We start from the raw sequence: 27833 nt of genomic DNA on the forward strand, positions 1-27833 counted from the left end.
CAAGTTGCTCTATGTCAGGGCCTGGTCGAGAGTGTATTGTATTCCTGGTACAGAGTTCATCTTGAGACCCTGACTTTGCTGAGCCTGGTGGATTGGGCTGAGTGAAACACAGGCCAGCCATATTGCTTCAGAGAGCACAAATAAGGTTTTAGCAAGATGCTGGTTGTGTCCTCTTAGGAAATGATAAACTGGTCTGGTAGTGAAATGTATATTTTAGGAAGCGTTTTAGAAAAAAAAAATTGTGCTTACATCTAGACGAGAAAAGATATCAAGATGAAGTAGCAGCTGAGACTGCAATGTCTTCTTGCCCCTCAACTTTTTAGAAAAACTTTTAATTTTTAAAGATTTTATTTTTGTTTAAATAATCTCTGCACACAATATGGGCTTCAGACTAACGCCCCTGAGATCAAGAGTCACATGCCCTACTTACTGAGCCAGCCAGGCACCCCAATCTTGTCCCTCAACTTTAAATTGGACCCTGAAGTGGGATTCTGTTTCCAGTGGAGATCCATCAGGGCCTCATCTCCTGGCTGCTCAGTGGGGCACTTAGACCCTGTTCTTTGAAAAGCCAGTCTAACAGAGGGTATGGAGATCACTGGACAGAACTCCTACAGAGTTGTCACAAAGCATTTCTTCTTTGAATTTCTACCTCTACTTACCTCCTTCCTCCCTTTCCTCCTTCTGTCTCATTTTGGTTTTGGCCTTTGGAAATACTAAGTTTTATAAAATGTTTGAACTAGAGCATATCCTTGCACTGGAAAAATTGATCCTGTCTGCTTTGCAAAAGATTTCTATAAAAACTACACTTTTATACTAAGGGGAATGACATACATCTGTTTTTAAACCGTTTTGTTCCTCTTGCTGTATTCTTTCTGTGGGACCATTTGATTGCTAGGTGGTTGAAACTGCTGGTAGCAGCTACTTACTACCAACTGTCTTTGTCTTAGGCTTGTGCCTAAAGTAATTGTAGTGCTTTAAGAACGTAAAGACCACTTGAGCAGGCCATTTGGGGGGGGGGGGGTTGGCAACACAGTCAGGAAGCAGGGTCTTTACGACAGTCTCTCTAAAAAGTCCCTATGGGGCCATTGCCTGCAAATTTCTTTAGAGTTTATGCATCTTTTCATCAGAAGCCACCTTTCATGTGTCAACTATTATAAGATGGCTGACTCCCTGGAAGCTTAAAAACAAAGAAAAACAGTATGGCAAAAAGAAAACCCGACTTTTGGTTCTATATGTGTTGCTAACTAGCTCTGTAACCTTGGGCAAGCTGTTCCATGTATCCCAGCCATTCTTTCCCATGTGGAAATAAATTCTATATATGCCCTACTTGTGAGGATTGAGCAAGGTGACATTTATGAAGAATGCCTTTGTAAACTGTAATTGCCTTGTGAATAAAGATTACTATCTCTGATAAACAGTACCAGTTCTCAGCCACCAGTAACCTGATTCTCTCATCCTGTGTTTGGAAGAAGCACAAATCTACGAGGAAGGATTGCTGATGTTTCAGTGTGAGTTGTACACAAGGCTCACATACTTTCTCCCTGCCTTTTGATCCTGTCTCACTCCACGCTTTAACGGGATACCAGTTCTCCCGCATAGCCGCCATGCTGTCAGTACAGTGTGACTAGGACTGCACTTGTGTTGGAGATCTTCAACACACATGCCGAGCTGCTGGCCAGAAATGTTCTTTCCCTTCCCATGTGCTCTTGTACCTCCCCAGTACCTTAAGAATTCTTGGGGCTTGGTTATAAGCCAGGTGAACCATGTGGTAGATTCTTATTTAATTCTCTGACCCAAGTCCTTTCCACAGGTTGACAGTCACAAAATGAAGTTATGAATGAAGTCTCTGGGAGCAGCAGCTGAAAAAGGAAATGGAAATGATTGTGTTGAGTTCAGCAGCCCTCAGACCCAGAGTGTGCTCTTGTCTAGTGTCCCCGAGGTGGAGAATAAGGACTTGCTTTACTCTCCAGGAGTGCAGTTGTCTCTAGCTTCCTGCAGCTTCACGTTAAAACCCCTTGAGATTATAGTTAAGAACATCTCTAGATGACTTTGTCAAGTGAGGGCTTTGGTCTTAGAGAATTTTAGCAGGTTTTAATCTAATTTAAGCCCAGTCTAACACTACTGAGAAAGGAGGTGTCTTTGGTTTTACTTTCAAATGTAAAATTTGACATTTCCTCTTCTTTGGGAGCCAGACGTGGTTAGTTAGACTCGTGGTCTTCATGGTACCTTTGCCTTAGTAGCTTAATAATTAAAACTCAGTAATTCAAATGATGAATAAAAGCCCTAATGTGTGAAGATGGTAGATGATAGACAATTAAAAGTAGACAACCAAAAAGTGATGAAATCATTTTTAATGACTTATTATTTTTTACTTATTAATATTTATCTAAATTTTTACTAACTCAACTCCCCACAGTTTGCTTCCTTAGGAGACACTGGCAGATTTGTACGCAGTCTGAAGAAAGGGCCTGGCCACAGGATAGGGAGGGGTATAGTGTATATCACACCTGTGCTTGGTATATTTGGGCAGACTAAGTGTGATAGCAGCTGGGGAATCAATCCTAGATAAACCTGATTGTTCTCATTCACATGATTTCTGTGTCTGTTTATTCTTATTAAAACAATTGGCTGTTCTTCAATAGTGATGTTAAAACCATTTCATATTCTTTAGCAGTGGTCTCCTCTGGCAGCTTTACGTCTTGCCGTGTGCAGGTTGAAAAGAAAGAGTCGTCCTAGCTGTAGAGGACTCTGAGGAATTGGGAATCATTGCCTTTGTAACACATGAGGTGAAGGCAGTCTTCCTAAAGTTGGTATGCTAATAGTGCTCCTGGCAGGAGGAGTTTCCTACCCTGGACAGAAAGTCATCCGTGATTCCTGGAGTCACATGTCTGTTACCCTGGAAGTATAAAGGCTCTTTGCCTTAGAAATTCCTGAATCTACTGATGCCTCAAGTGGTAAAATCAAAATTTGCAATTGACTGTATTCACGGTAGTGTCTTGTTCTGCAGCACCGTTCACTCTTCAAATGGCAACCCACACATTTTGTGGATTGGGTGTACAGATGCACACTACAACAGCAGTACCTCCCTCCGGAGCCACTGTGCGCTAAGCACTTCAGTCTTCCAGGGATGGTTGGATCCATTTAGTCTTTTGTTCATTCCCCAAGTGCTTAAGTTCCTTTTCTATACCAAGTACTGCACTTGGTACGATAATAAAAGGCCAGCAGGATTTAGCCTGGACACTAAGATCTGGCCCAGCAATTGACAACTAACATTAAGTGCTATCATGAAGATATAGGTTCTGATGTGTGGTGACCATTTCCTGTGAAAGCTTTAGTTTTTTAGTAGATTGAAATGGGTTGTGAAATATTATATTAACCTGTCAAGCAAATGAGGTGAAGCGAGTGGCATTTTGACCTTGTCTAGTTTCACCTGCTGATTCTAGTCCTTTTTTAGCACTTAGGAGTTGAAATACATTTATTGAGCCCTCACTGTATTCCATTCTAAGCTCTTTACATGTATTAATTTACTTAATCTTCATAACCACCTTATGAAATAGGTACTGTTATCCCTACTTTACAAATGAGGAAACTAAAGAACATGGAAATTAAGGTCCTTGTTAAAGGTCATGAGGTAGAGGCAGGATTCAGATTTAGGGAACCTGATCCTCAGTCCATATTCTTAAATGATGTGATACACTGCCTCTGGGTGGAAGGGTACCATCTTGACCAACCTCCTGTATGGGTAGAGCTTGGCAGAGTGATAGTTCCCTGACCCTCTGTGCCTGCAGAGTTTTGCTCTTTCCTGGATTGGTTTCTGAGAGCAGATTGCTTGTGCCTAATACAGAACAAGAGTTGATGAATGCTGCAGGAGGTCCTTTATCTAGAGCCCCACATGTGAATCTGGCTCTACCTTTCACCATCTGGATGACCTTGACTCTGAGCATGTTTCCTCATCTGTAAAGTGGAGATAATGTTATTTTATGGGATCATTTAGGGGATTAAATAAAATAACATACTTAACAGTTCCTGGCTCTGAGTAAATGCCTAATAAACGTTAGCAAATTTTTATTGCCATCATCCTCTAACCTTGAGAACGAGCCAAGAAACAATTTCTCAGAGACCAGATTCTAGGACCTAGGTAGGTGGGCAGATTTCCTTTGGTTTTGACAAGACAATAATTTTATTCTATGTATTTCTCTTGACTCTTTTGGTGTGAAAAGCAGAGAGGTAAAGCATTATTTGACAGATGTATGGATTCAAGCAAGAAACTGAGGTCCAATTGCAAAGAAATGCCTTGTAGAACTCAGAGCCCTGTCTGAGGAGACACAGAGGACCCTAGAGGGCGGAGAATGAACACAGCGCAGGGGCTAGTTCCAGAGTCGCATTCTCGGTTAGTTCACTTACCAGTGTGGGTGAGGGTCTCTTGTCAGTAGGCAGAGATTTTTTTCCTCTACTCTAACACGTGTCTGCTGGCTAGTGTTTATTAAAACTTAACTTTTTCTTAATATGAAATAGAATTTGTGACTTTTCTAAAATGCAGAGGCAAAGGAACTCTGTTAACTGCAGGCTTACTGATCCCCTTTCCCCACCTGTTCCTGTGCCAGACTTCCCCAAAGTGCTTATTTGCCAATGGTTGCTCCTCAGATCTCATGGCTAGCTCACTCCGTAGGCTCCAAGCCAGAGTGATGCTGCTGCCACCACTGCCGCCAACACCTCTGCTGCCACCACCAGCCATTCAGGTTCCTGCCATAAGGATGTGACCTGCCGTGAAGCTTTCACCTTTCTCCTTTCTGCCTGTCATTGGGGTTGTGCCTCTTTTCCTGGTGCTTTTGCCATGCGGCCAGTGTTCCAAAGAAAGTTTTCAGGCACCAAAGTTAAGAGCCCTACCTACCTCTCCCAAGGAGATTTTTGAGTTAGCCATGGAAAAGAAGACAATTGAGAGGGCTCCTGTGCCTCTGTGCTGCAGAAGGAAGAGTTTGCTTCTTGATAGTGTGCTAGCGCCAAGCCAGGTGGGGGAGACTTGCTGGGACTCATGTGAAAGTGCACTACATGACCTCTGGAGAAGTAGACTGGGCCTATCCTGCCCAAGGACAGCACCCTGACCCACAGGAGCCAAGGCCGAAGACTGATATCACCTTCTGCCACGCCCTTTCCTTAAGCTTAAGCTTAAGCTTGCTCTGCCACACTGCCCCAAGTCTGTGGCTTAAAACAGCCATTTCCTTTTGTTGATGAATAGGCCACTCTTTGTAAAATGTTTCAGCTTGGGGACTGGATAGGCGGTCTGTGCCTTCCTGTCTCTCTGTTTCTCTGAGGGTTGACGTTGATGGCTTCTGTCTTTGTCTTCACAGGGAACTCTAATGATCCATGACAAAGAGGTCATCCTTGAGTATATATCAGGCCCGGACTTTTGGTACTGCAAACGGGTAAGTGCCTGGAATTCTGTTCCTTAGAAGTAAAGATCCAGCACCATAGCTCCTCCGTGTCTCCAGGAGTGCTATCTGGTAGTATGCATTGCTGAGCACTGAGCTCTTCTTCCTTAGTTCAGATGAACTGAGGGTCAGAGCAAGGTCAGCCACCATTCCTGCTTCCCAGGCTGCTGTCTGTGGCCATAGAGGGTTCTGGGTCTATTGGCCTGTTGGAGGCACCTTCTCAAGGGACATATGCCATGCTTTTCTATTGATGATGAACTGAAAGCAGTGCCTTGATTTACAACCTCTCCTTGGTTACCCTTCCTGGGGGTGGTTACAGGGGAATTAGTGTTTTGAAAGGCTGGTTCTGTGGGAGTTATATATTTTTTGGATATTAAAAGGTTTCCAAGGATATGGAACTTTAGGTACTGTGGCATCATACCTCTGTTAAACTCTAATATTCTTCTCGAAAGGCATATTTAAAGATTTTAGGCCATACTCTTCTTAGAAGTCTAGCCAGATTGTAAATGAGCATGAAAATAAAATTTGTCATTTTTCATTGCTGCTTAGTTTCAAAAATAATTGTGAAAAATTTACAAAGTTTCAGGGTGTCTGGGTGCCTCAGTTAAGCAGCCAACTCTTGATTTTGGCTCAGATCACAATCTCACGGTTTGTGAGTTGGAGCCCTACATCGGGCTCTCTGCTAACAGTGCAGAGCCGGCTTGGGATTCTCTCTCTCTCCTGCTCTCATGTGCATATGCACTCTCTCTTTCTCTCTCTCTTTCTCAAAATGAATAAACTTTTTAAAAAAGTTACAAAGTTCCTGAACCAGGATTCATTAAAAAGTTCATTATAGAACTTGGTAAAATTCAGTAAAAACTTTAGTTTGACATTTTGTTAATCTCAGTGAAATATAATTTGAATAGCTGTGGTTGTCATCGACCAAAGTATCACATTTCATGATATACTACTTTATGGTGTCATTTTATGAAAACATTTAACTTTTTTAAAAATTGTGATAAAATACACATTAAATTTATCATTTTAACCATTTTAAAACATATAATTTGGTGGCATTAAGTACATTCACAATGTTGTACAACCGTCAACACTACCTAGTTCTAGAACTTTTTCCATAACCTCAGAAAGAAACCCTGTATCTATTAGCAGTCACTCCTCATTCTCTTTTTCCTCACTTCCTAGGAAACCACTAATCTACTTTCTAGCTCTGTGGATTTGCCTATTCCAGATATTTCATCAAGTGGAATCATATAATATGTGGTCTTTTGTGTCTGCCTTCAAACTTAGCATGTTGTCAAAGTTTATCCATGCTGTGGATCAGTAGTACCTCATTCATTTCTAGGCCGAATAATTATTATCTGGCTATACCACATTTTGTTTATCCATTCATCAGTTTATGGACATTTGGGTTGTTTCCACATCTTGTCTATTGTGAATAAGACTGCTGTGAATATTCATTCATGTACAGGTTTTTGCTTGAACACACATTTTCAGTTCTTTTGGGTATATACCCAGGAATTGTCAGGTCATATGTTACTTTTATGTTTTAACTCTTTGAGGAATCAACAAACTGTTTTCTATAGACGGCATCTGCACCATTTTACATGCCCACCCTCAATAAATGAGAGTTCCAATTTCTGGACAGTTCTTGCCAACATTTGTAATTTTTAACCCCCTTTTAAAAAAGATTATTTTTAAGTAATTTCTACACCCAAAGTGGGGCTCTAAATCACAACCCCAAGATCAAGAGTCAGACACTCTACCAACTGAGCCTGCCAGGCACCCCAACCCTTATTTGATAAATAGCCATTCTGGTGGGTGTGAAATAGTATCTCATGATTTTAACTTGCATTTCCCTGTGACTAATGATGTTGAGCATCTTTTTTATGTGCTTATTGCCACTTATATATCTTCTTTGGAGAAATGTTTATTCAAGTCCTTTGCCCATTTTTAATGAGTTGTCTTTTTGTTATTAAGTTGTGAAAGTTATTTATATATTTTGGATATAAAACCCTTATCAGATATGTGATTTGCAAATATGTTCTCCCATCCTGTGTGTTGTCTTTGACTTTCTATTTTATTTTTTTTATTATTTATTTATTATTTTTTTTATTTATTTATTCATGAGAGAGAGTGCAGACAAGCAGGAGCAAGGGAGATGGACAGAGGGAGAGACAGAATCTTAAGCAGGCTCCACACTCAGCACAGAGCCTGATGCGTGGCTTGATCATGGGTGTCCTGGGAAGCTGAAGTCAAGAGTTGGATGCTCAACTGACTGAGCCATCCAGACGCCCCTTTCACTTTCTTATAGTGTTTTTTGCATAAAATTGTGATAAAGTCTAGTTCAGCTGTTTTTTCTTTTGTTGTTTGTCTTTTGGTATCATGAAACCATTGTCAAATCCAAGGTGATGAAGATTTACCCCTGTTTTCTTCTGAGAATTTTATAGTTTTGGCTTTTATATTTAGATGTCTCATCTGTTTTGAGTTAATTTTTGTTCATGCTGTGCAGCTTCATTCTTTGGCATGTGGGTATCCAGTCGTCCCAGCAGCATTTATTTAATCACAATTCTTTTCCTATTGAGTGGTCTTGCACTCTTGTTGGAAATCAATCGACAGGGGCCTATAGGTTGATTTCTATCGACACTCAATTTTATTCTTTTGATCTATATTTTTTTCCTTATGCTAGTACCATGCTGTTTTGATTATTGTAGCTCTGTAGTAAATTTTGGAATTGATAAGTATGTCCTTCAGCTTTGTTCCTTTTTTTTCTTTTTTTTTTTTAGAGTTAGAGAAAGCACATGAGCAGGGAAGGGGCGGAGCAGGCGGGGTGGACAGAGGTCTGAAGCAGACCCTACTCTGACAGAGAGCCCGATGTAGCACTTGAACTCATGAGCCATGAGATCATGACCTGGGCCAAAGCTGGACGCTTAACCAGTTGAGCCACCCAGGCACCCGATCTTTGTTCTTTCTTAAAATTGTTTTGCCTAGGGGCACCTGGGTGGCTCAGTTAAGCAGCCAACTCTTAATTTCAGCTCAGGTCATGATCTCACAGTTTGTGAATTTGAGCCCTGTGTCAGGCTTTGTGCTGACAGTGCGGCACCTGCTGGAATTCTCTAGAGATCTCCTCTCTCTGCCCCTCTCCCACTCATGATTTTTCTCACTCTCTCTCCCTCTCTCTGTCTCAAATAAATAAACATTAAAAAAATTAAGTAAAATTGTTTTGGCTATTCAGGATCTTTTGTAATTCCACATAAATTTAAAGAAAAACTTTTCCATTTCTGCAAAAAAAAAAAAAGACCATTAGGATATTGATAACATTTAACATTTTAATAGTGATTACCTCTACATTTTGAGATTATGGGTGATTCCTCCCTCTTTTATACTTTCTTAATCAGCTATAATGCACAAGTATTATTTCTTTTATAATCAGAGTTGGAGGAAGCTAGCATTAAAGGGGCAATTTTGAACTCTATTTTCTGTTAACTAGCAGAAAACAGATGTTGATATCTGATGTCAAAATTATATAGCTGTTGCCAAAACTATTGCTTGAAAGAGCAGAGTGGCTTGGTTACATTGTCCCCTAAGATGACAAGCCACTTGCTTAGCTGTTTCAGGAGTACTTTGTAATTTCTGCACAGTTTTGGAAGGGTTGAGGGATCAACCCTGCATATGTGACCTTTGTCCTTATGTGGAGTGCACCAACTTTAAAAACAATATTTAGGGGCGCCTGGGTGGCTCAGTCGGTTAAGCGTCCGACTTCAGCTCAGGTCACGATCTCGCGGTCCGTGAGTTCGAGCCCCGCGTCGGGCTCTGGGCTGATGGCTCAGAGCCTGGAGCCTGCTTCCGATTCTGTGTCTCCCTCTCTCTCTGCCCCTCCCCGGTTCATGCTCTGTCTCTCTCTGTCTCAAAAATAAAACGTTAAAAAAAAAATTTTTTTTTAAATAAAAACAATATTTATAGCAGTATGATTTATAATGGCCCAGGAGTGGAAACAACTGAATGTCCATAACTGATGAATGGATAGACAGACAACATGTGGTACAGCCATATAGTGGAATGCTATTTGGCAATTGAATGAAGTACTGAAACATGTTACAACATGGATGAACTTTGGAAACACTATGCCAGACACAAAAAACATTATATTGTACTATTCCATGGGACTGGTGAGAATGGGACCAATGAAGACATTCTAAAGTTAGACTGTAGTGATGGTTGCACTCCCACATATACTGGAAATTACTGGACATGTGAAACAGGTGAAGGTTATGGTACTTAAAAAAACCAAGGTGACTGGGGGGGTGGGTGGGAAGGTGGACAAAAACAACCAAGGTTAGGCTTGTGACCTACCACTGACATCTCTTCTGTAATAACAAGCAGCCTCCAAATCCTAGTGACTTAAATTGATATACATATTCTTTTTTAAATTTTTTTAATGTTTGTTTTATTTTTGAGAGAGACCGAGCGTGAACAGGAGAGAGGCAGAGACAGAGACACAGAATCTGAAACAGGCTCCAGGCTCTGAGCTGTCAGCACAGAGCCCAATGTGGGGCTCGAACTCATCAACTGCGAGATCATGATCTGAGCGGAAGTCAGACGCTTAACTGACTGAGCCACCCAGGCGCCCCACATATTCTTACTTTGAATTACATGTTTGGAGCTATGGGTCATTATTTCAGTTCTCCACAGCCTCTCTTTCTGGGATGCAGGTGGATGGAACAGTCCCAATGTGGTATTGCTCTCCCCGTGGCTGAGGGAGAGAATGAGAGGCTCGTTCTCACAAAGCGATGACTCTTAGAGCTTCTGCCAGGCCCACTCACACTGTTGGCCAAAGGTGACAATAGCGAGGGGAGGGCAGTCATGTTGCAGAGAGGTACCACAGTCACTTGACAGTAGACAGGGGCTCTGACACAGAGACGGGAACAACAAAATAATCAATTATAATGACTTTACTCGAGTTACTTACCCTCTCCAAGCCTGTTTCATCTTCTACAAAATGAGGAGATAATAGTTGTCCAAATCATTTAAGTGACGATGTGTGAAACAGGCCTGGTACCTGGTGTGTGCTGTTTACTCACTAGTTTCTGCTTCTGTGATTATTGTTCTCTCCTCCATCTGGCATTCCTTACTTGCCCTACAAGGCCCTGCTCAAATAGCAGCATTTTTTTCATGGTTCCTGCTCTTTGGTTTCCTGCCAGTCAACTCTCTGTCCTCATACTACTTAGAAGCTCATTGGCAAAAGTTCAGGGTCTTTGGGGTTGGGCAATGTGCTTAACTTTTTATTCATAGGTTCAGACAAGAAGAACTACATTCACATTGCTTCAGTACGTTCCTCCTGTTTTGTTGCCCCTTTTTAAAATCAGTGTTTGACTAAGGGGAATTGATAAATGAATTCTCAGTTCCAGTCAAGCCTGGTTGGGGCTGTCATAAGCAGTTCAGAATGAAATGTTGGATGCAGACTGTGAATGGCAATGGCTTTGAGGCAGTAGTATCCTATAAACCATTTAACAGCCAGTTTTCTTTTCTTTTGTTTTTTTTTTTAATTTTTAAAAATTGTCTTAATGTTTATTTATTTAGTTTTTTGACAGACAGGAAGCTGAGGATGGGCAGAGACAGAGAGGGACAGAGAAATCCCAAGCAGGTTCCGTGCTGTCAGCAAAGAGCCTGATGCGGTGCTCGAACTCATGAACTGTGTGAGATCAGGACCTGAGCCGAAACCAAGAGTCGGATGCTTAACCGACTGAGCCACCCAGGCGTCCCTAACAGTCCAATTTTCTTAGTTAAATTTATTTCCTATAGAAGTCTTTGTTCTGGGCAAAAGCATTTGGGGCTGCTCCAGAGCTAGGTGCCCTGTTGGAACGCAGCTCTCAAACAGCAGCTCACCAGATTCTGTCTGCCTGCTCTGGTGAATGGGGGGGGACGTCAGATTTGTTAGGCTTTATGGTGACCTGGGATATGGTTTATTTCTTTCATGTTTGGCAGGTACTGTTGTGTTCAATATACATAAGATTTTTAAAAATGCCTTGGGTCAAATTTAAAGTCTTTCCCTTTCCCATGCAGTGTAAGGCCAGCGTAGCTGGGTACCGATCTTCATGTTCACTCTGCAAGTGCCCAAGGGAAGGTGAGTGGTGGCAGAGGTGGTGGTGGTGGCTTCTGTTTTGTGTACTGAGCAAAACAAACTTCATGTTCTCTTTGACTTTAAAGAGTGGTCATCCCTAAATACAAGTTGATCTGTAAAGCTCTTCAAAGTGCATTGTGATCTCTGCCCTCATGTGACCTGTTTCTGAATGATACTGGATGTCAGAGTTCCGCCAGGGGAAAGAGCTGGGTTTGCAGGATCCTCACACTGAGGGGGCTAAGTGAGCAGCTGACTAGAGGTCAGTAGTAGTGCTGTTTAGAGTACAGTTAAGGATGTTAAGCTGAGAAAGAGTCCACGCAGCATTAGTCCATGTGACCCTTACCCCCACTGCTTTGAAGTTATTGTGAATCATTTTTATCGAAATGCTGTTCTTATTTACACTCTACCTAAACATTTCAGAATCTTCAACAGAAAAATATTTGTTAAGATAACAGTAAAAATATGAACAAGAGAAAATAGGATTGAGAGTATATGTTGTTTTTATAGAAGGATAAACCTAATAGCTTCTCAGTCCCTGAACTTTAAAGTAAATCTCTGCAGAGAACCTTTAGTTAGACAACCTCCAGGAGTCTGTCGAGGGCATCTGTAACAACAGTCCTAGAGTAGTGACTGTTATGTGCCTGTTTCTGATATTACCCCTTCAGGAGAGCTAGGGCGTGACCATAAAATACGGTTCAGTGTATGGATCCAGGTAGCCTTCTGAAGGACCTGTTGGTTCCAAGTTTAGAACTTAAATGCCTCAAAGAGTTTCTTAGCTGGGATTTTGAGCTGTAGTGGAGAGTTTGCTCCCTAGTGAGGACTGTGAATCAGCTGTTCTGAAAATCTTTTAAGGAAGGCCCTACATGCTGTAGAGACCAAACCAACCTCTGAGAAGGTGAGTAAATAACTGAGATTTTTTAACTTGTATTACTTCAGATTAGGCAAAATTGTGTTTTTTCCCTCAAGAAAGATTTCTTTCTCCATATATTCTAACAAATGAAAGGATGGTTTATAAAAATCCTTGGGTACCATACCACCAAGAGGGCTGAGACGACTTTAACCTGGAAACGTGTAAAGCAGGTATTCGCTAATTGCCTGTCACTGCTATTAAGCAGTCTATATTGCTCCTATAGAATGTCTTTTTTTGAGCCACATGACTTTCTGTGAACCCTCCAAGACTGAATTAATTGCAAAACTATGCTCCTAGTTAATTGGACTAATTGTCCTGCTATAGAAAGAGATTTGAAGTGAATCAGTTATATTTTGAAGGACATTTGCTCATTATAATTATTTGCATGTGAATGAGCCATATTCAGGTAGGTCTGTTAACTTCCTAGAGAAGAGGGGGCCCACCCATGGTCTTGGAGAATTTGAAGCAGCTGTCATAGTATCATAACACTGGAAGAAGCAAGGCTCCTAGACATAAACATTTGGAAAATATGTTTCTACCAAACTTCTGGCAATAATCATATCTTTGGTAATTTTGTTGCCAAATGTATTCTTATCATTGGTTTTAGTATTCAGGCTTGGAGTCTCATGAAGGATTTCTTATATTTAAATGTTTGGAAAGTAATAGAGAACTCATAAGATGAAATTTTTTCAATAATTGAGTGGTTTCTTTGAAGTATAACATATGCGGACTCATTAGCCTTGTTTAAAATCTGTTAGAGGGCTTTTTTATAGGTATTTCTAAGACTGTTAAAAGCATTCCAATATGAGTATTTGGTGGCAGGTAAGGAGGAATCACAGTAGTAGTGTTTTTTGGATGAAACCTGCTGGAGATTCTCTTTCTGTTTCTGTTCCTCTAGTGACAGAGGCCAAGCAAGAATTAGTAACCTATCCTCAGCCTCAGAAAACATCCATACCAGCAGCGTCAGAAAAACAACCCAACCAGTCTCCAAGGTCAGGTGATAAAGAATCTGAACCCAAAAAGCGGGAAGAAGGACAAGAACCACGCTTGGGACATCAAAAGAGAGAAGCAGAAAGATACCTGCCTCCTTCTCGAAGGGAAGGGCTTACCTTCCGAAGAGACCGAGAGAAGGAGCCATGGTCTGGGGAGACACGCCAGGATGGGGAGAGCAAAAGTAAGTGGTTTGTCAGGGGGTGTACTAGATTTTGACTACCTCAGTTGGAATTTAGATGGTCTGTTTTGTGGCTGGGGACCAGCTCTTTCCCACACCCTATTAAAACTGCTCACCTTATGGTGGAGGCTCTTGCTTTCTGCAGGCCTTGCCATACCAGTCAAAGGAATCTATATCCTCCAAATAGCAAGTTGCTATTCAGATTTCTGAGTATTGGTGAAGAAATGTTTGAAGTATATGACCAATGTTGTTTTATAGAATCAGCCTTACTAGAGCAGAATGGCATCTGTAGTATAAAAACAATCAAGGGCACCTGGGTGGCTCAGTCAATTAAAGCTTTCGACCTCAGCTCAGGTCGTGATCTCACAGTTCAGGAGTCAGAGCCTCGCATCTGGCTTTCTGCTGTCAGGACAAAGCCCACTTCAGATCCTTTGTCCCCCTTTCTCTCTGCCCCTCCCCGTTCTCGTGTGTGTGCATGCGTGCACATGCGCGCTCTGTCTCTCAAAAACAAACATTTTTAGGGGCACCTGGATGGCTCAGTCAGTTAAGTGTCCAACTTCGGCTCAGTCGTGATCAAGTTCATGGGTTTGAGCCCCGCATCAGGCTCTGTGCTGACAGCTCAGAACCTGGAACCTGCTTCGGATTCTGTGTGTGTGGGTGTCTCTCTCTCTCTCTCTCTCTCTCTGTCCCTCTTCTGCTCATGCTCTCTCTCTCTCAAAAAATGAAATGAAACAAACATTTTTTTAAAAAGACAATCAGGCTTTGAGGGCTTTGAAAATTAACCTTTCTCTTTCTTTGCTCCTTTCCCATTTGTGCATGGTTCGTTCAGCAATCATGCTAAAACGCATCTATCGGTCTACTCCACCTGAGGTCATAGTGGAAGTGCTAGAGCCCTACGTCCGCCTTACTACTGCCAATGTCCGTATCATCAAGAACAGAACCGGCCCCATGGGCCACACTTACGGCTTTATTGACCTTGACTCCCATGCGGTAAGTTTCCTCTGCTTTGGAATAGCCAAGGGACAGCTGGCTATAGAATCCTTAAGGATATTTGAGGGGCTTCCTTATCGTTGGAATACTCATGTGCTATCTGGCATCACAACCCCCCTTGTTCTTTCCTTTGGGTTTAATGCTCACTCAGATGAAGGGACTATTCCTTTTAAAGTTAGAATTCTTGAGTGTTTTTCCAAATCTGGTTTTGTTTTATGGCATTTACAATGTCCAATTAAAATAACATGAGAACTGAGGTGCCTGGGTGGCTCAGTCAGTTAAGCGTCTGACTCTTGATTTTGGCTCAGGTCATGATCTCCCAGATCGTAAGTTCAAGCCCTGCATCAGCACAAAGCCTGCTTGGGAGTCTCTCTCGCTCTCTGCCCCTTCCCTGTTCACGTGCACCCACTGGCGCACTCTGGATGGATAGATAGATAGATAGATTCCTCACAAGTAACTACGTTCTTATGTTACCTATGTGCTGAACCTTTCAAGATTTAGTGAATTTTCTTGTTTCTGAAATTTGTTTTGCTTAGCCATAGATGGTCTTATATTTGATGGTAATAGGACAGTTCGCTCTTTTCCTCAAAATGTTGCTTTAATAGATTCTTGTGGCTTGAATTTTTAGTTATTGGGCCTTCTATCTAATATTGTGAAGGTAGTAATGAAAATCATTGGTATTTCTTAGATTTCATGCTCAGAAATCATAAGGGACTTTGTAAACTGGATCTGATGCAATGACAATTGCAGAAGAGAATTTGAATTTGAATTTCTGATATCAATACCAGAGAAACTGGTGTCTACTGTGACCACTATTCTGATCAACACTTCATCAAGACTTGCTTGTTTTTGCCAGTGTGCTCTTACTATTACAGTTATGACCAGAACATAATGTTCAGTACATTTTTGTTTTGAGAAGGAAAATCCATGTTCAGTTCTCTTTCAAAGGACATGGACTTTTCTCTCTCCCTGTGCTGAAATGTATCTTTGGTTCCCCAGGAAGCTCTTCGTGTAGTGAAGATCTTACAGAACCTTGATCCGCCATTTAGTATCGATGGGAAGATGGTAGCTGTAAACTTGGCCACTGGAAAACGAAGGTAAGGCAGAGGAGTGGGCCTCCTTTGTGATTCCCCTACTCAGGTTTTTGGGAGGAAACTGATAAAAGGCAGAGATAGTAAGACATAGTATCTTCTGATATGGGTTGCTTCAGATACGTATGCGTGTTTTCTTTTTCTGAAGTTTGCCTTATTCTGACTCTAGATTTTTTTTTTTCTCCCCCTTAAATAGCACTACTAGATACTTTAGTCCCTTTCCTCTTCACTTCCTGGTATCTTTGGGTCTCAAATGATGATACTGTCTTGGATGTGCAGAAAAATCTTGATATATCCTTGCCCCTTGGAATCCTAAGAAAATGATGTCCTGACGCCCCACTTCCCTGGCCCTGTTCATACTCCCACAGTACTAGGAAACGTAATTCCTCTTTACTCCTATATTTATCTTGCCCCAGGAGCGGTAACTGGGAAGTGGCTGCATTGGAGAGGCAGGCTTACAGGGATGGAGCAGATCTTGCTCTAGCACCCTCACTTCCTTTGCTCTTTTGCTTCAGCAGTGGCTTTGTAGGAGCCTCCATACTGCCAGGCCTGCTTGCTGTCTGGGTTGGTAGCTTTCCCTGCAAAATGGGGGAAAGAACGTTTCTTGGCAAATCTGTAGGCAGTCCTCAGGGATTTTTTTGGTAGCAGACTCAAGACCTGTTGTATTATTTGTTACAGAAATGATTCTGGGGACCATTCTGACCACATGCACTACTATCAGGTAGGTGTCAGCAGTTGGGGAGTACTCTGAGAGCTATCAGAATTTCCATAATTTTAACTTGCCTTTCTGTGATAGGGTAAAAAATATTTCCGAGATAGGAGAGGAGGAGGCAGAAATTCAGACTGGTCTTCAGATACAAACCGACAAGGACAACAGTGTAAGTGACTTGTTTTATTTCTTTTGGTCTTTTTGGCTTGACTACTCATTAACTGAAATCTTTGTAGTCACAAAGTTAGCAAGAGATACTGTTGACTGGGGTGCTCCTTCAGAGAGAGCACCATCTATGGGTTCTGCACCTGTTTGGGTTGGCCAACCCCATTCTTGGGTTGTTCTTGGTAAGTTCCCAGCAAGGGCTTCACTGGGCAAGGACTAACTAACATTGGCTTGGTTTTGTTCCCACTAGCATCATCTGACTGCTACATATATGATTCTGCTACTGGCTACTATTATGACCCTTTGGCAGGCACTTATTATGACCCCAACACTCAGGTGAGTTTTTGGTTGGTTTACTTGGTCACTGATTCTTTGGAGAAAAGTACCTGTAATTTGTTACTGTGAAGATTTTATTCCCTGGATTTTCTGGTTGCTCATTACATGAAAAGTGACGATGTTGAAATTTATAGAAGTTTCACTATTTCTCCATTCCTGGCAGCTGCTCTGTTATATTGTCTGTACCTCATGTCTAGTCGGGTGTCTTTTAGAGTCCACATGTTATATCATGTTGTATTTATTGAGTTGTGTTCATTCAGGATTTAAAGATGGTGACCTTTCTGTTAACTGTTGCCTATATGGAAAAGCAATGCTTTGTGGCATTATAGGTAAGAACAGTGCTGCTCTTGGAAAAATGGACAGTGAGTGGTCTGGATGTTTCCTGGCCCCTGGAGAGAGTTTCTAGATTGTTTGATGTGGTCTCTTCTTAGGCTTGTGAGGAAGAGAGCCATTCTTTCCCCTAGAAGGAAACTTGCTCCTTAGACATAGAATTAACTGAGAAAGTGAGACATTCTGCAGACTTAACAGTTTGTAACCGTATCGCAGCAAGAAGTCTATGTGCCCCAGGACCCTGGGTCACCTGAAGAAGAGGAGATCAAGGAAAAGAAATCCACCATTCAAGGAAAGTCAAGTAGCAAGAAGGAGGCATCTAAAAGAGATGGCAAGGAGAAAAAAGACCGAGGAGTGACAAGGGTAAGAGGGCTTTTGAATCTGCTCTTTACCAGATAATTACAGATTCAAATAAAGGAGTCCTAGAGGAAATCTGGGGTTGAAGAGACAGGTGACCAAAAAAATGCCAGTAATCCACTTGTCTTTTTATAGGCAGTGGGTAACTCTTTCACAATCACAAAAATCATGGCTGGTAGAACAAAGTGGCTGAGTTCAAATCCTAACACCTGGGCTCCGCACAGTTTCACTCTCCTGTTCCCCCTCTTCAGTGCTTGATGTTTCTGTAGGTGTAATTGTGGTAAGGCTACCAGTTTGTGTTCTCTGCTCAGTTTATATTTGATCGTAAGTAGCTTTTCCCTGGTTCTATAATACTCTTTATTATTTTAATGCCTGTATGGTAAAAAACTCACAGTAAAACTGTACCATCATTTTCTTCATCGTTCCTGCATAATTTGTCTCTTCTTTTTAGTCTTATTCTGTTGTAATATGCATCATTTAGTTAGTATTTTATTTCTCCTTCTAAATTACTTCCTTAGGATAAATTTTCAAAATGGAAGATGTTGAACATTTTTGTGTCTCCTGACATAGAGCCAGATTAGTTTCAAAAGAATTCTATTGATTTGCCCTGGCACCAGTTAAGCATTAGTGAAAATGATGAATTTGCTTGTGGTTCAATTCATAACTTACCTTTTTTTTCCCCCTTCTAATACTGCTGGTTGTTTATCTAGAGATACAGGCAGAGAGAGAAAGTATGTGTGTGTTTCTGAGAACCTAGACTTCTGCTTTGCCACTTACTCTTTCTAACAGTATTCCCAATCATTTGTAAAATGAGGATATTAATGCCTATCTGGAGGGTTGTAGTAAAGGCTAAGGATGACAGTGCATAAAAATGCCTCATCTGGTTCCTGACATATAGTGACCACTCCATATACACTGAATGTTATGTTTTTAAAGGCTTTTTTATTTTGAAAGCATTATGGCAACATTACAGATACTTCACAAATTAGGAGGTTTGGAAAATCTGACTAATTTCAACAGGGTTAACTCTTAACCAGCTTTTATGAGTATCATAAGAATTATCATGGGTTTGATCAGTTTCAGGAAAATGCCAGTGAGGGGACAGCCCCCCCAGAGGACGTCTTTAAGAAGCCCCTGCCTCCCACTGTGAAGAAAGAAGAGAGTCCTCCACCAGTAAGACTAAGCCAAGGCCCTGGGCTGAGAGGCTGGGGCTGGTTCCATATGAGAAAAGAAGTTCAGAGGCTGATCCCTCACTTTGGTGTTGGTCCTTTTGTTCTCTCTGTCTCACAAACAAGGACTTTTCTTGAATATGAGCATGAGATAAATGTTCCTATCTGCTAATAGGGATATAACTGGAGAATCAGAGGCAGTTATCTGTCCTCTTTCTTTGTACCCTGTGCCATTCCCACCAGACCAAGGGAGGACCTGGCCCTTTTAAGTTATAATCTTGGTCTTGTTAATTCTTCTTTTCTAAATGACCCAGGAAACCCATTTCCCTGGCTCCATTTTTTCCTGCCTTTTTGGTGCTGCATAAGAATCGCAGATGGGGAATGCATGCATGGTCATTTTGACAGTTTGCCTGCCTGGCCAAAGTGAACAGTTCTAAACTTGGTACCCATTTTTTTAGATGCATTAAAGTGATGGTCTCCTCCAATTGCAGATGATTCTGGTTAAGTGTAAATATATAACAATAGTGGCCATGCTTTATTTTTATTTTGATTGATCATAGGCCACTGACCATGCATCATTATTTCATAGTTCCTATAAACTACTGGTAAATATTCTTTGCCTGCACCATATTACTAGTACAGTTCATTGTAGCATCAGTCCTATCCATGCCTTTGCCTTTGCCTTTGCCTTTGCGTCACTCAGGAGCTGTCTACCTGAGAGCTTATCCTTCATTTGCTTTTTTAATCCTCCTCCTAAATCCCTTTTGCTATAGCCTTACTATAGCCTTAATAAAGTTTATCTTTCCTTTTCTGCATGGGTTACAGTGACTTGGGGGTTGTTGCTGTCTCTTCCTCTTTGTAACTTCCATGTTTATGTCAGTTCCCCTTTCCCTTCTTTCTCTTCACTGTTTGTTGCTAGAGTCACCTCTAACGGAACCTTTCTGGTTTTATCTCAGTGATCAAGGAGAAAAGTCAAGCTTAAACCATGTTGCCTTCCATCTGGGAAGGAGCAGTGCGGTCAGTGGGCCTATTTTGAGCCCACTGTTTATTATTCAAACTAAAAGAGGAATGAGAAGAAATGAGATATAACCATATTGGAATATTCAGAAAACAGGCCCCACAATATAGATTGAAGTTAGTCTTAATCTCTGGCCTTCTCTTTCCAGCCTAAGGTGATAAACCCACTCATTGGCCTCCTGGGTGAATATGGAGGAGACAGTGACTACGAGGAGGAAGAGGAGGAGGAACAGACCCCTCCTCCACAGCCCCGCACAGCACAGCCCCCACAAAGGGAGGAACTGACCAAGAAGGAGAATGAAGAAGACAAACTCACTGACTGGAATAAACTGGCTTGTCTGCTCTGCAGAAGGCAGTTTCCCAACAAAGAAGTTCTGATCAAACACCAGCAGCTCTCAGACCTGCACAAGGTATGGGGAAGGGACTCTGACCTTTCAGACTTTGGACTCTTACTATCAATGAGCATCACAGCCCAATTTCAAAATGAATTGTTCCTCCACCTTTTGTTACGAGTTGCTCTGCATTAAGGCTGTGCTCACCTTCTAAAACCTCACTTTGTAGACCCAAGGCAAGCAGCATGGCTGGGACTGGGACACCAAACACGGAGGCTGCACTGAAGACAGGAGGAGAGGGGGTCGTGGAGTAGGAAACTAACTGGCTGAGTTTCTCATCTTAGCTCTTCCATTAAGCTAACAATTGGACCTCAGATAAGCCCCTTCTCTTCTGTGATACTTGGTGCCTTCACCTGGTTCTGTCTAGTTCTGATACTGTGCAATTTTCCCCAAAGGTGGGTCACATTCTGCCACCTCTTCATGTGGTAAAACACCTATAAATCATGGCACGACATCTGTTGTTGGGGTGCTAAACTGACATACACTGGCCCTCCCCTGCAGTCTTCCCATTTAGATGTACTGACCAAGGAGCCAAATTCTGGACAAAGAAAGCCCATAGACAGATCCGTGTTTTCAGTATAGGGTGATTTATTTCACACTCCTTCTCTAGCAGATTTGCTAGAGCCAGTGAGGAGATTGGATTTCAACTTTCCCTTAGTATAAAACCCAAAGTCTTATGTAGCTAAAAGCTGAGAAACTTTGCTTTTGGTAATAGGCACACCTCTTCTCCCAGCTGCCTCATTGGAGGCTCTGCAGAATTTCTATGGGGGTGAGAGGCTCCTGACACTCCCTGCAACAGATTACTTCCCAAGTCCCTTTGCCCTTCTAGAATTCTGAGTCATGAGACTGACACATTTAAATTCCAGCTCTCTGGGGGTTCTTGGCTGGCTCAGTTGGGTAGAGCATGTGACTTTTGATCTTGGGGTCGTGAGTCCAAGCCATATTGGGCATAATTTAAAAAAAAAATAAAAGGATAGGGGCGCCTGGGTGGCGCAGTCAGTTAAGCGTCCGACTTCAGCCAGGTCACGATCTCGTGGTCTGTAAGTTCGAGCCCCGCGTCAGGCTCTGGGCTGATGGCTCAGAGCCTGGAGCCTGTTTCCGATTCTGTGTCTCCCTCTCTCTCTGCCCCTCCCCTGTTCATGCTCTGTCTCTCTCTGTCCCAAAAATAAATAAACGTTGAAAAAAAAAATTAAAAAAAAAAAATAAAAGGATAAATAATTTTTTAAAAAATAAAAATAAATTTAAGCTGTCTAATGAAAATGATATTAAATGTCTAATGTCAGGAAAGAGGAGCCAGAAGTCTGGTGAACTGACCCTGGGACTGTGGAAAGTGGACTGTAGTACTTTTTCCTTTCCTTGCAGTGATCCAGTGCAAAGAATCCCCTGTCCATACAAGAGATGCTCTGGACACCTCAAGTTTCTTATATGTGCCCGAGGATATTGTGTAATAGAGCCATGCTTAAGACGTGGGGGACCCTCAAGGAATACAGGACTCTCAGAGCAGTCTGTTTGTTCTTTTAGGAGCTTGGGTTCTCCTTTTCATATTTCTCTGAGGGTTTGAAAAAGTGAATAGTGCCTGAGAATGGTGGTGGGGGGCAGGTGGTATTAGGCAGAGCATTTGTTGGCATTTCATTTTCTTTACTGGTGTGCTCAGATTCCCCTCTGTCAAATTTTTACCATATAACCCAGATTTGTGTTTTCTATGTTTTGGAGAGTAGTAGAATAAGGTCTCTCGTGCCACACCACATAACTAATCTGTGTGACAAGCCAGCAGTTGAACTTGGGGTCTCATTGGTGAGCCTAAAGCCAGTCTAGCTAAGAATTGTTGCTTGCAGGGTAGACTGATCATTCAGGAGAGTTGGTCAGTGAAAGGAGCCACAGTCCTAAAGCAGCTATCGGGAAAGGCCTAGAAACACTTTCTAGGGCCACTTTTTCTAGACCTGTACTCCTAGAACTTTTTCTCTTCTCAGCAAAACCTGGAAATCCATCGGAAGATAAAACAGTCTGAGCAGGAACTAGCCTATCTAGAAAGGAGGGAACAGGAGGTAAGCTTTGGTGACCTGTTACTCCCTTGACCCCAACCCTTTATACTTTCTGGTGTGGAATTTGTAGGCTGTGCTGAAGACACAGAATGAAGAAGCCCTAAAAGATGGTATATACATTTATCAGAACTCCTCAAACTGGGAGTGGCTCAGTCGCTTGAATGTCGACTCTTCGTTTTGGCTCAGGTCATGATCTCGTGATCTGTGGGCTTGAGCCCCGCATCAGGCTCTGTGCTAACAGCTCTGAGCCTGGAGCCTGTTTCAGATTCTGTCTCCCTCTCTCTCTGCCCCTCCCCCACTCACGCTCTGTCTCTCTTTCTCTCTCTCTCTCTCTCTCAGTATCTCTCTCTCTCCCCCCCCTCAAAAATAAATACTAAAAAAAAAACAAAAACAAAACAAAAAACTCCTCAAACTACATTAAAATGGGTGTAGTTCATTGTTTATAAATTATATCTTAATCTATTTTTTAAAAGTGGTGTTAGTTTAGGGTCTCCAGATAGGTCAAATAAATAGCATTTCTTTCCTGCACAGCTTTTAAAATCAATGAAGGAGTGTTGGATAGGGCTGCTGAAATGACATCTTTTACTATTAGAGGCTAGGTTGGAGGAAGTAGTTTAGTTTAGAGCTAAATGGACTTGCTGCCTAGATCACATAATTAGGCAGACTCACCTACACAGCCGCAGGCTTCACTGACCGGGCCAGGTCTTATGTGACCATTAGGAATCCTTCTTTGGAGTTCTACTGGAGAGCACCTCCTCCTCAGAAGAGGAAAACACAGCTGTGAGTCAAGCACGGTAGCTCATTCTTCTCAAATTTACCAGTTAGAGAAGCCACTGCTTCTCAAGAAGAGTATTTGACGTAGCAAGAGATTCCAGGAGTTACCAGTTGAACTCCCTTCACATTAGAAGGAATATCAGGAAGGGCGCCTGGGTGGCTCAGTCGGTTAAGCGGCCGACTTCGGCTCAGGTCATGATCTCACGGTCCGTGGGTTTGAGCCCCGCGTCGGGCTCTGTGCTGACAGCTCAGAGCCTGGATCCTGTTTCAGATTCTGTGTCTCCCTCTCTCTGACCCTCCCCCGTTCATGCTCTGTCTCTCTCTGTCTCAAAAATAAATAAACATTAAAAAAAAAAATTAAAAAAAAAAAAAAAAAAAGAAGAAGGAATATCAGGAGTAAAGTGAAGCTTCCCCACTACCCAACCCCCTTAGATGGAAATCTCAGATCTTTTATTCTGCTTACCAACAGGGAAGGTTTAAAGAAAGAGGAAATGATCGCAGGGAAAAGCTCCAATCTTTTGACTCTCCAGAAAGGAAGCGAATTAAATACTCCAGGGAAACTGACAGGTAAGCCGGGAACTTTTCACTCAGCCTAGGCCGCAAGGCCTAATGGTGAAACCATCTTTCTCCAGCTGTGCTGCTCTTTTTCTTTTAGGGGTAACTGAGGTTAGTGGGAGCAGGTTCGTTTTGAACTCCTTGAGCATAAGGTTCACTCCAGCCTCTGACCACCTGGCTTTACTCGGGAAATATGTATGTTTGCATGGAAGATGCCTGGCTGCTTAGCTGCTTGAAGCCAGGGCTGGAGTGGCCATGGCTGGTAACTCTTTCTGTCCTCATCAGTAATGCTATGCCTCCTATGGACCTGATAAGAACGTCACTGTCTCGGGCTTTTTCTCTAGGGAACCTCCATTCTCACACATAGGCACTGAATGGATAGTCGGCTGCTGATAGATGTACATGATCTCTAGATTCATGTGCTTGTTTCTAGTCAGATAGTCCTGAGTCATGAGCCCAGAGTTATGTAGAATTTGTTGATAACCCATTGTGTACAGGTACTACACTAAGCGCCAGGAATACTCAGGTGGACAAGACATATATTATCCTTGACCAACTGAATATAGGACAAGGAAGGATTAGGTGATGCTGTGTCTTGTACGGCAGACGTAGAAATCCAGTGGAGAAGGAACGGGCATTTCAGTTGGAGGAAACTGCATACACTGTGGATGAAAGTAGCTTGATGGAGGGGCACCTGGGTGCCTTAGTTGGTTAAGTGGCCAACTTCAGCTCAGGTCATGATCTCGCAGTTTGTGGGTTCGAGCCATGCATCGGGCTCTGTGCTGACAGCTCAGAGCCTGGAGCCTCTTCGGATTCTTTATCTCCCTCTCTCTCTGCTCCCCACCTCCACTCCTGCTCTGTCTCTCCCACCTCTCAAAAGTAAATAAACATTTTAAAAATTAAAAAAAAAAAAAGAAAGTAGCTTGATGGAACTGGACACTGGGGATATATGGCTGAGTGACAGGAGATGAGGCTGGCTCAGTAGACAGAGGCCAGTTCATGAAGTTCATACTCCTTGAACACCATGCTAAGACTTTGCCTTAGGGCTGTGGGAGGTTATGAAATGATTTTAAGCAGGGCATTGTTCTGGTGAGACTTGAACAGGTATATGTGTTGGTAGGTGAAAGAGCTAATAGCTAGGGTAGGTTATGAACATGGGAATGGGGAAGATCACTGATGGAGAAAGGCCCCAGAGAAGAGTTGATGTGGTCTGGGGCTCTGGCATTCCACTTATTTGCTGACCACCCACAGTAAGAGATTTATTTAATCATGGCCCAATAATCATGTGTGTGTAAGTACCTGAAAAAGAAATCTTCATGGAAAATACTTCCTAGGGGCACCTGGGTGGCTCAGTCAAGTGGCCTACTCTTGATTTTGGCTCAGGTCATGGTCTCATGGTTCATGAATTCGAGCCCCCGCGTCAGGCTCCATGCTGACACTGTGGAGCCTGCTTGGGATTCTCTTTCTCCCTCCCTCCCTGACCGACTCTCCCTCTCTCTCTCTCTCTCTCAAAATAAATTTTAAATAAACTTTATTTAAAAAATATTTCTTTACTGTATGTAATAAAACTCTGATATTTTTATTCTAGTTCTTTCTGTTTGCGTTCTTAGGAAATGCTAAGGAAGGACCACTTAATCAGTGTAACCCCCTATTAGGTCATTCTCCACAATTTGAAATATAGTGGACTAAGGCAATGGTAAAGGGGTCCATTAGGAGAAGGAAGAGCACCTTAGCTCTGAGTTAGTTGGGCTGGGTGCAGGAGACACCCTTTTGTATTCTGGCACCAATCATACCACATTCTACAGGTTCTCTTCCTTCTTAGTCTTCTCTCCTGCTTCTCTTGGTTTTCTGGGAAATTCCAGATCTTCTCCAGGACTCTGCCCTCAATACTTTTATTCTTGCTGCTCCACCCTCTTGACCTGGACTGTCTGAGGTACCCAAAACCTCAGCCATCACTAACAGGCTAACAGGTCCTGTGACTCCATCCCAAGGCCGTTCAGGTTTCTGGGTGCAAAATTACCCTTTGTATTTACCTCCTGGGCATGTTCTTTTAGAGACCTCTTAGGGTCTTCACATTAAACAATTACTCAGTATTGTATCATATATCATACTCCAGCCCTGCTAAACCTGCTGTGTTCCTTTTTCAGAGTAGTAACGTCACTGCATCCTGGTCTACCTGGTCTGACCCAGTCTTACTCCTTTATCCCCTATGTTGTTACTGGCCACATCCCTAATTAAGCTTTGTCCCCCTTTCTAGCTCACCTCCAAACTAGACTCCTTACTCTCAATCTCTGTTCTTCAATCCTCAGTGTACTCTCTACCCTGCCACCAAAACCATCTTTATGAACAGAAATCTCTAAAACACACTTTTTTTGTGAAGGTATACCTTGCTTAGAGGGAGGCCTAGAGTTCAGGTGTTGTGTTGTTTTGTTTTGTTTTGTTTTTTGTTTTTACCTGAAGGATGCAGTCCAGAGTCATGATTGAGCATGACGTTCAAGGCTACTTCTCCTCCCCTGGACAAATTGTATTCTTTCACTTCTTACTTGTGGCCTCCTTTCCTCTCATGCTTTTGGTCCGTTCAGATGTGACTTCTTGTTGAAATTCATCATTTTTGGTGATACACCTTCAGAGTTTGTATTTTCTCTGCTGTTTCCATAGGAGATATCTCCTGGTGCCACATCCATGGCTGAGCTCTTCAATGTGTTATAAGCATCTGTGGACATATTATCCTTCTTATATCCTTCCCCATGAACAGGGTCAGGTCTTGGTCATCTCTGTACATCCCCAGGACAAACCCTGTTGCATAGACAGTAGGCACAAAAATATTGTTTAAAATACTTAAGAGGAAGCAAATCTGAATCAAGAGGACAGAGGTTTCTATTAGGCTCACAAATGGTCACTTTGAAAGTGTTGGTGTCTAAGTATTTCTGCTGCTTTTACAGTGATCGTAAACCTGTTGGTAAAGAAGGTATTGACAGTAGCAACAAAGGAGGCTGTGTCCAACAGACCACTGGCTGGAGGAAGGGGGCAGGCCTTGGATATGGCCATCCTGGATTGGCTTCAGCAGAGGAGGTGAAATGGTTTCCATCTTGTTGGGGGTGGCGTGAACCTGGAATATACTTTCTCTCACTTTGGCTTGGAGCTGTCTTTGCCTTTTAGCTAGGCTTTCTCCACTGCTGGTGAAGGACACAAGAGCTGAAGGAGCCCATCAGTCTTGATTACTGGATTCTAACTAGGCATTCTGGGCCCTTTGTAGTTTGGTTGGGAGTGGGAATGGGGCTCATCTTACTCTTACATGGAGTAAGATGGAAAGTATGGGAATCAGGCAGTTTGAGACTGACAGATCGTGTGGTGAAAAGAACCAGGGAACCCATAATAAAAAGTACAGAAGCATCTCTGAGAGGCATTGTCATCAGAGGAGTTAAAATGGCTACAATTTAAGGAGCATGAAGTTAGTTCTGTTCCCATGAAGGGCTTTGCCCCTCATATTTCAGAAAGAGAAGAGAGAAAAGGTGATAGGAGGGAACATTGCCCATTTTGTGTTGGTTTGGTTCCCCTCTGAAACACCAGCTATAGGAGATAGGAGACTGGTTTCCCCTATGTCTGGTATTGAATCCTGTATCCTGAGGCCATAGCTCCACTGCCCTCCTTATTCATCTTGGGTGTTTTTTTTTTTTAATTAATTAAACATTCTAAAAAATTCTCCTATATCCTGTTCTTTACTGGTCCAGAAATGCTTGTGATCAAAGGCCAGCCCTGAGGCTAATTAATTCATAGAGCTCACTTCATTGTTTGTCTTTGTGTTACAGACTGAAGGCCGGATGAGGGGGCCCAGTGTAGGGGCTCCAGGAAGAACCAGCAAGAGACAGTCCAACGAGACTTACCGAGACGCTGTGCGAAGAGTCATGTTTGCTCGGTATAAAGAACTAGATTAAAGAATGGAGGAGAGGCAAGTCCCATAGGACACAACCTCCTTCTTGTTTTGTTTGTCCGTCTCCTTTTGTTTTGTTACTGTTCTTGCTGCTAGAACTTTTTTAAATAAACTTTTTTTCAATGTGATTTTTTTGGTTGTTACATTTTTCTCCCATAGATGGGTGGGGGTGGGGCTTATGGTAGGAGAGAGTGTGCCTTGGTGCAGCCCATTTGAGGTGACATTTAAATGGCAGCAAGTACTACCATGAGCCCTGGGACACCGCCTGCTGTCAGTGTGAGTGGAGGCGTTGCTGTGACCTTTGAACTTTAACTTGTGTGAGTACTGTCAGGTTTTTCAAGTTACTT

At 42.4% G+C, this 27833-nt stretch overlaps 1 protein-coding gene across 9 annotated transcripts in view; it reads left to right on the forward strand.

Annotated features, from left to right (window-relative positions):
* Nucleotides 1-27614, forward strand: part of RBM6 (RNA binding motif protein 6) — a 105849-nt gene extending 78235 nt beyond the window's left edge. For 8 of the 9 annotated variants that reach the window (XM_045496918.1, XM_045496917.1, XM_045496920.1 and 5 more), the window contains 15 exons: nt 5349-5423; nt 11490-11550; nt 13356-13631; nt 14458-14618; nt 15618-15715; nt 16388-16430; nt 16506-16587; nt 16834-16919; nt 17466-17612; nt 18684-18779; nt 19942-20202; nt 22155-22229; nt 23470-23567; nt 26498-26627; nt 27365-27614. In XM_045496918.1, the coding sequence (XP_045352874.1) occupies nt 5349-5423; nt 11490-11550; nt 13356-13631; nt 14458-14618; nt 15618-15715; nt 16388-16430; nt 16506-16587; nt 16834-16919; nt 17466-17612; nt 18684-18779; nt 19942-20202; nt 22155-22229; nt 23470-23567; nt 26498-26627; nt 27365-27490 (1815 nt within the window). In that variant the 3' untranslated portion in view covers nt 27491-27614. Of the gene's footprint in view, nt 1-4223; nt 4391-5348; nt 5424-11489; nt 11551-13355; nt 13632-14457; nt 14619-15617; nt 15716-16387; nt 16431-16505; nt 16588-16833; nt 16920-17465; nt 17613-18683; nt 18780-19941; nt 20203-22154; nt 22230-23469; nt 23568-26497; nt 26628-27364 lie in introns of all 9 variants that reach the window. The other variant, XM_045496923.1, reaches the window with a different exon arrangement.
* Nucleotides 27615-27833: the final 219 nt, after the last annotated feature.

The sequence above is a fragment of the Leopardus geoffroyi genome, chromosome A2 (assembly GCF_018350155.1).
Source record: "Leopardus geoffroyi isolate Oge1 chromosome A2, O.geoffroyi_Oge1_pat1.0, whole genome shotgun sequence".
Taxonomy (NCBI): domain Eukaryota; kingdom Metazoa; phylum Chordata; class Mammalia; order Carnivora; family Felidae; genus Leopardus; species Leopardus geoffroyi.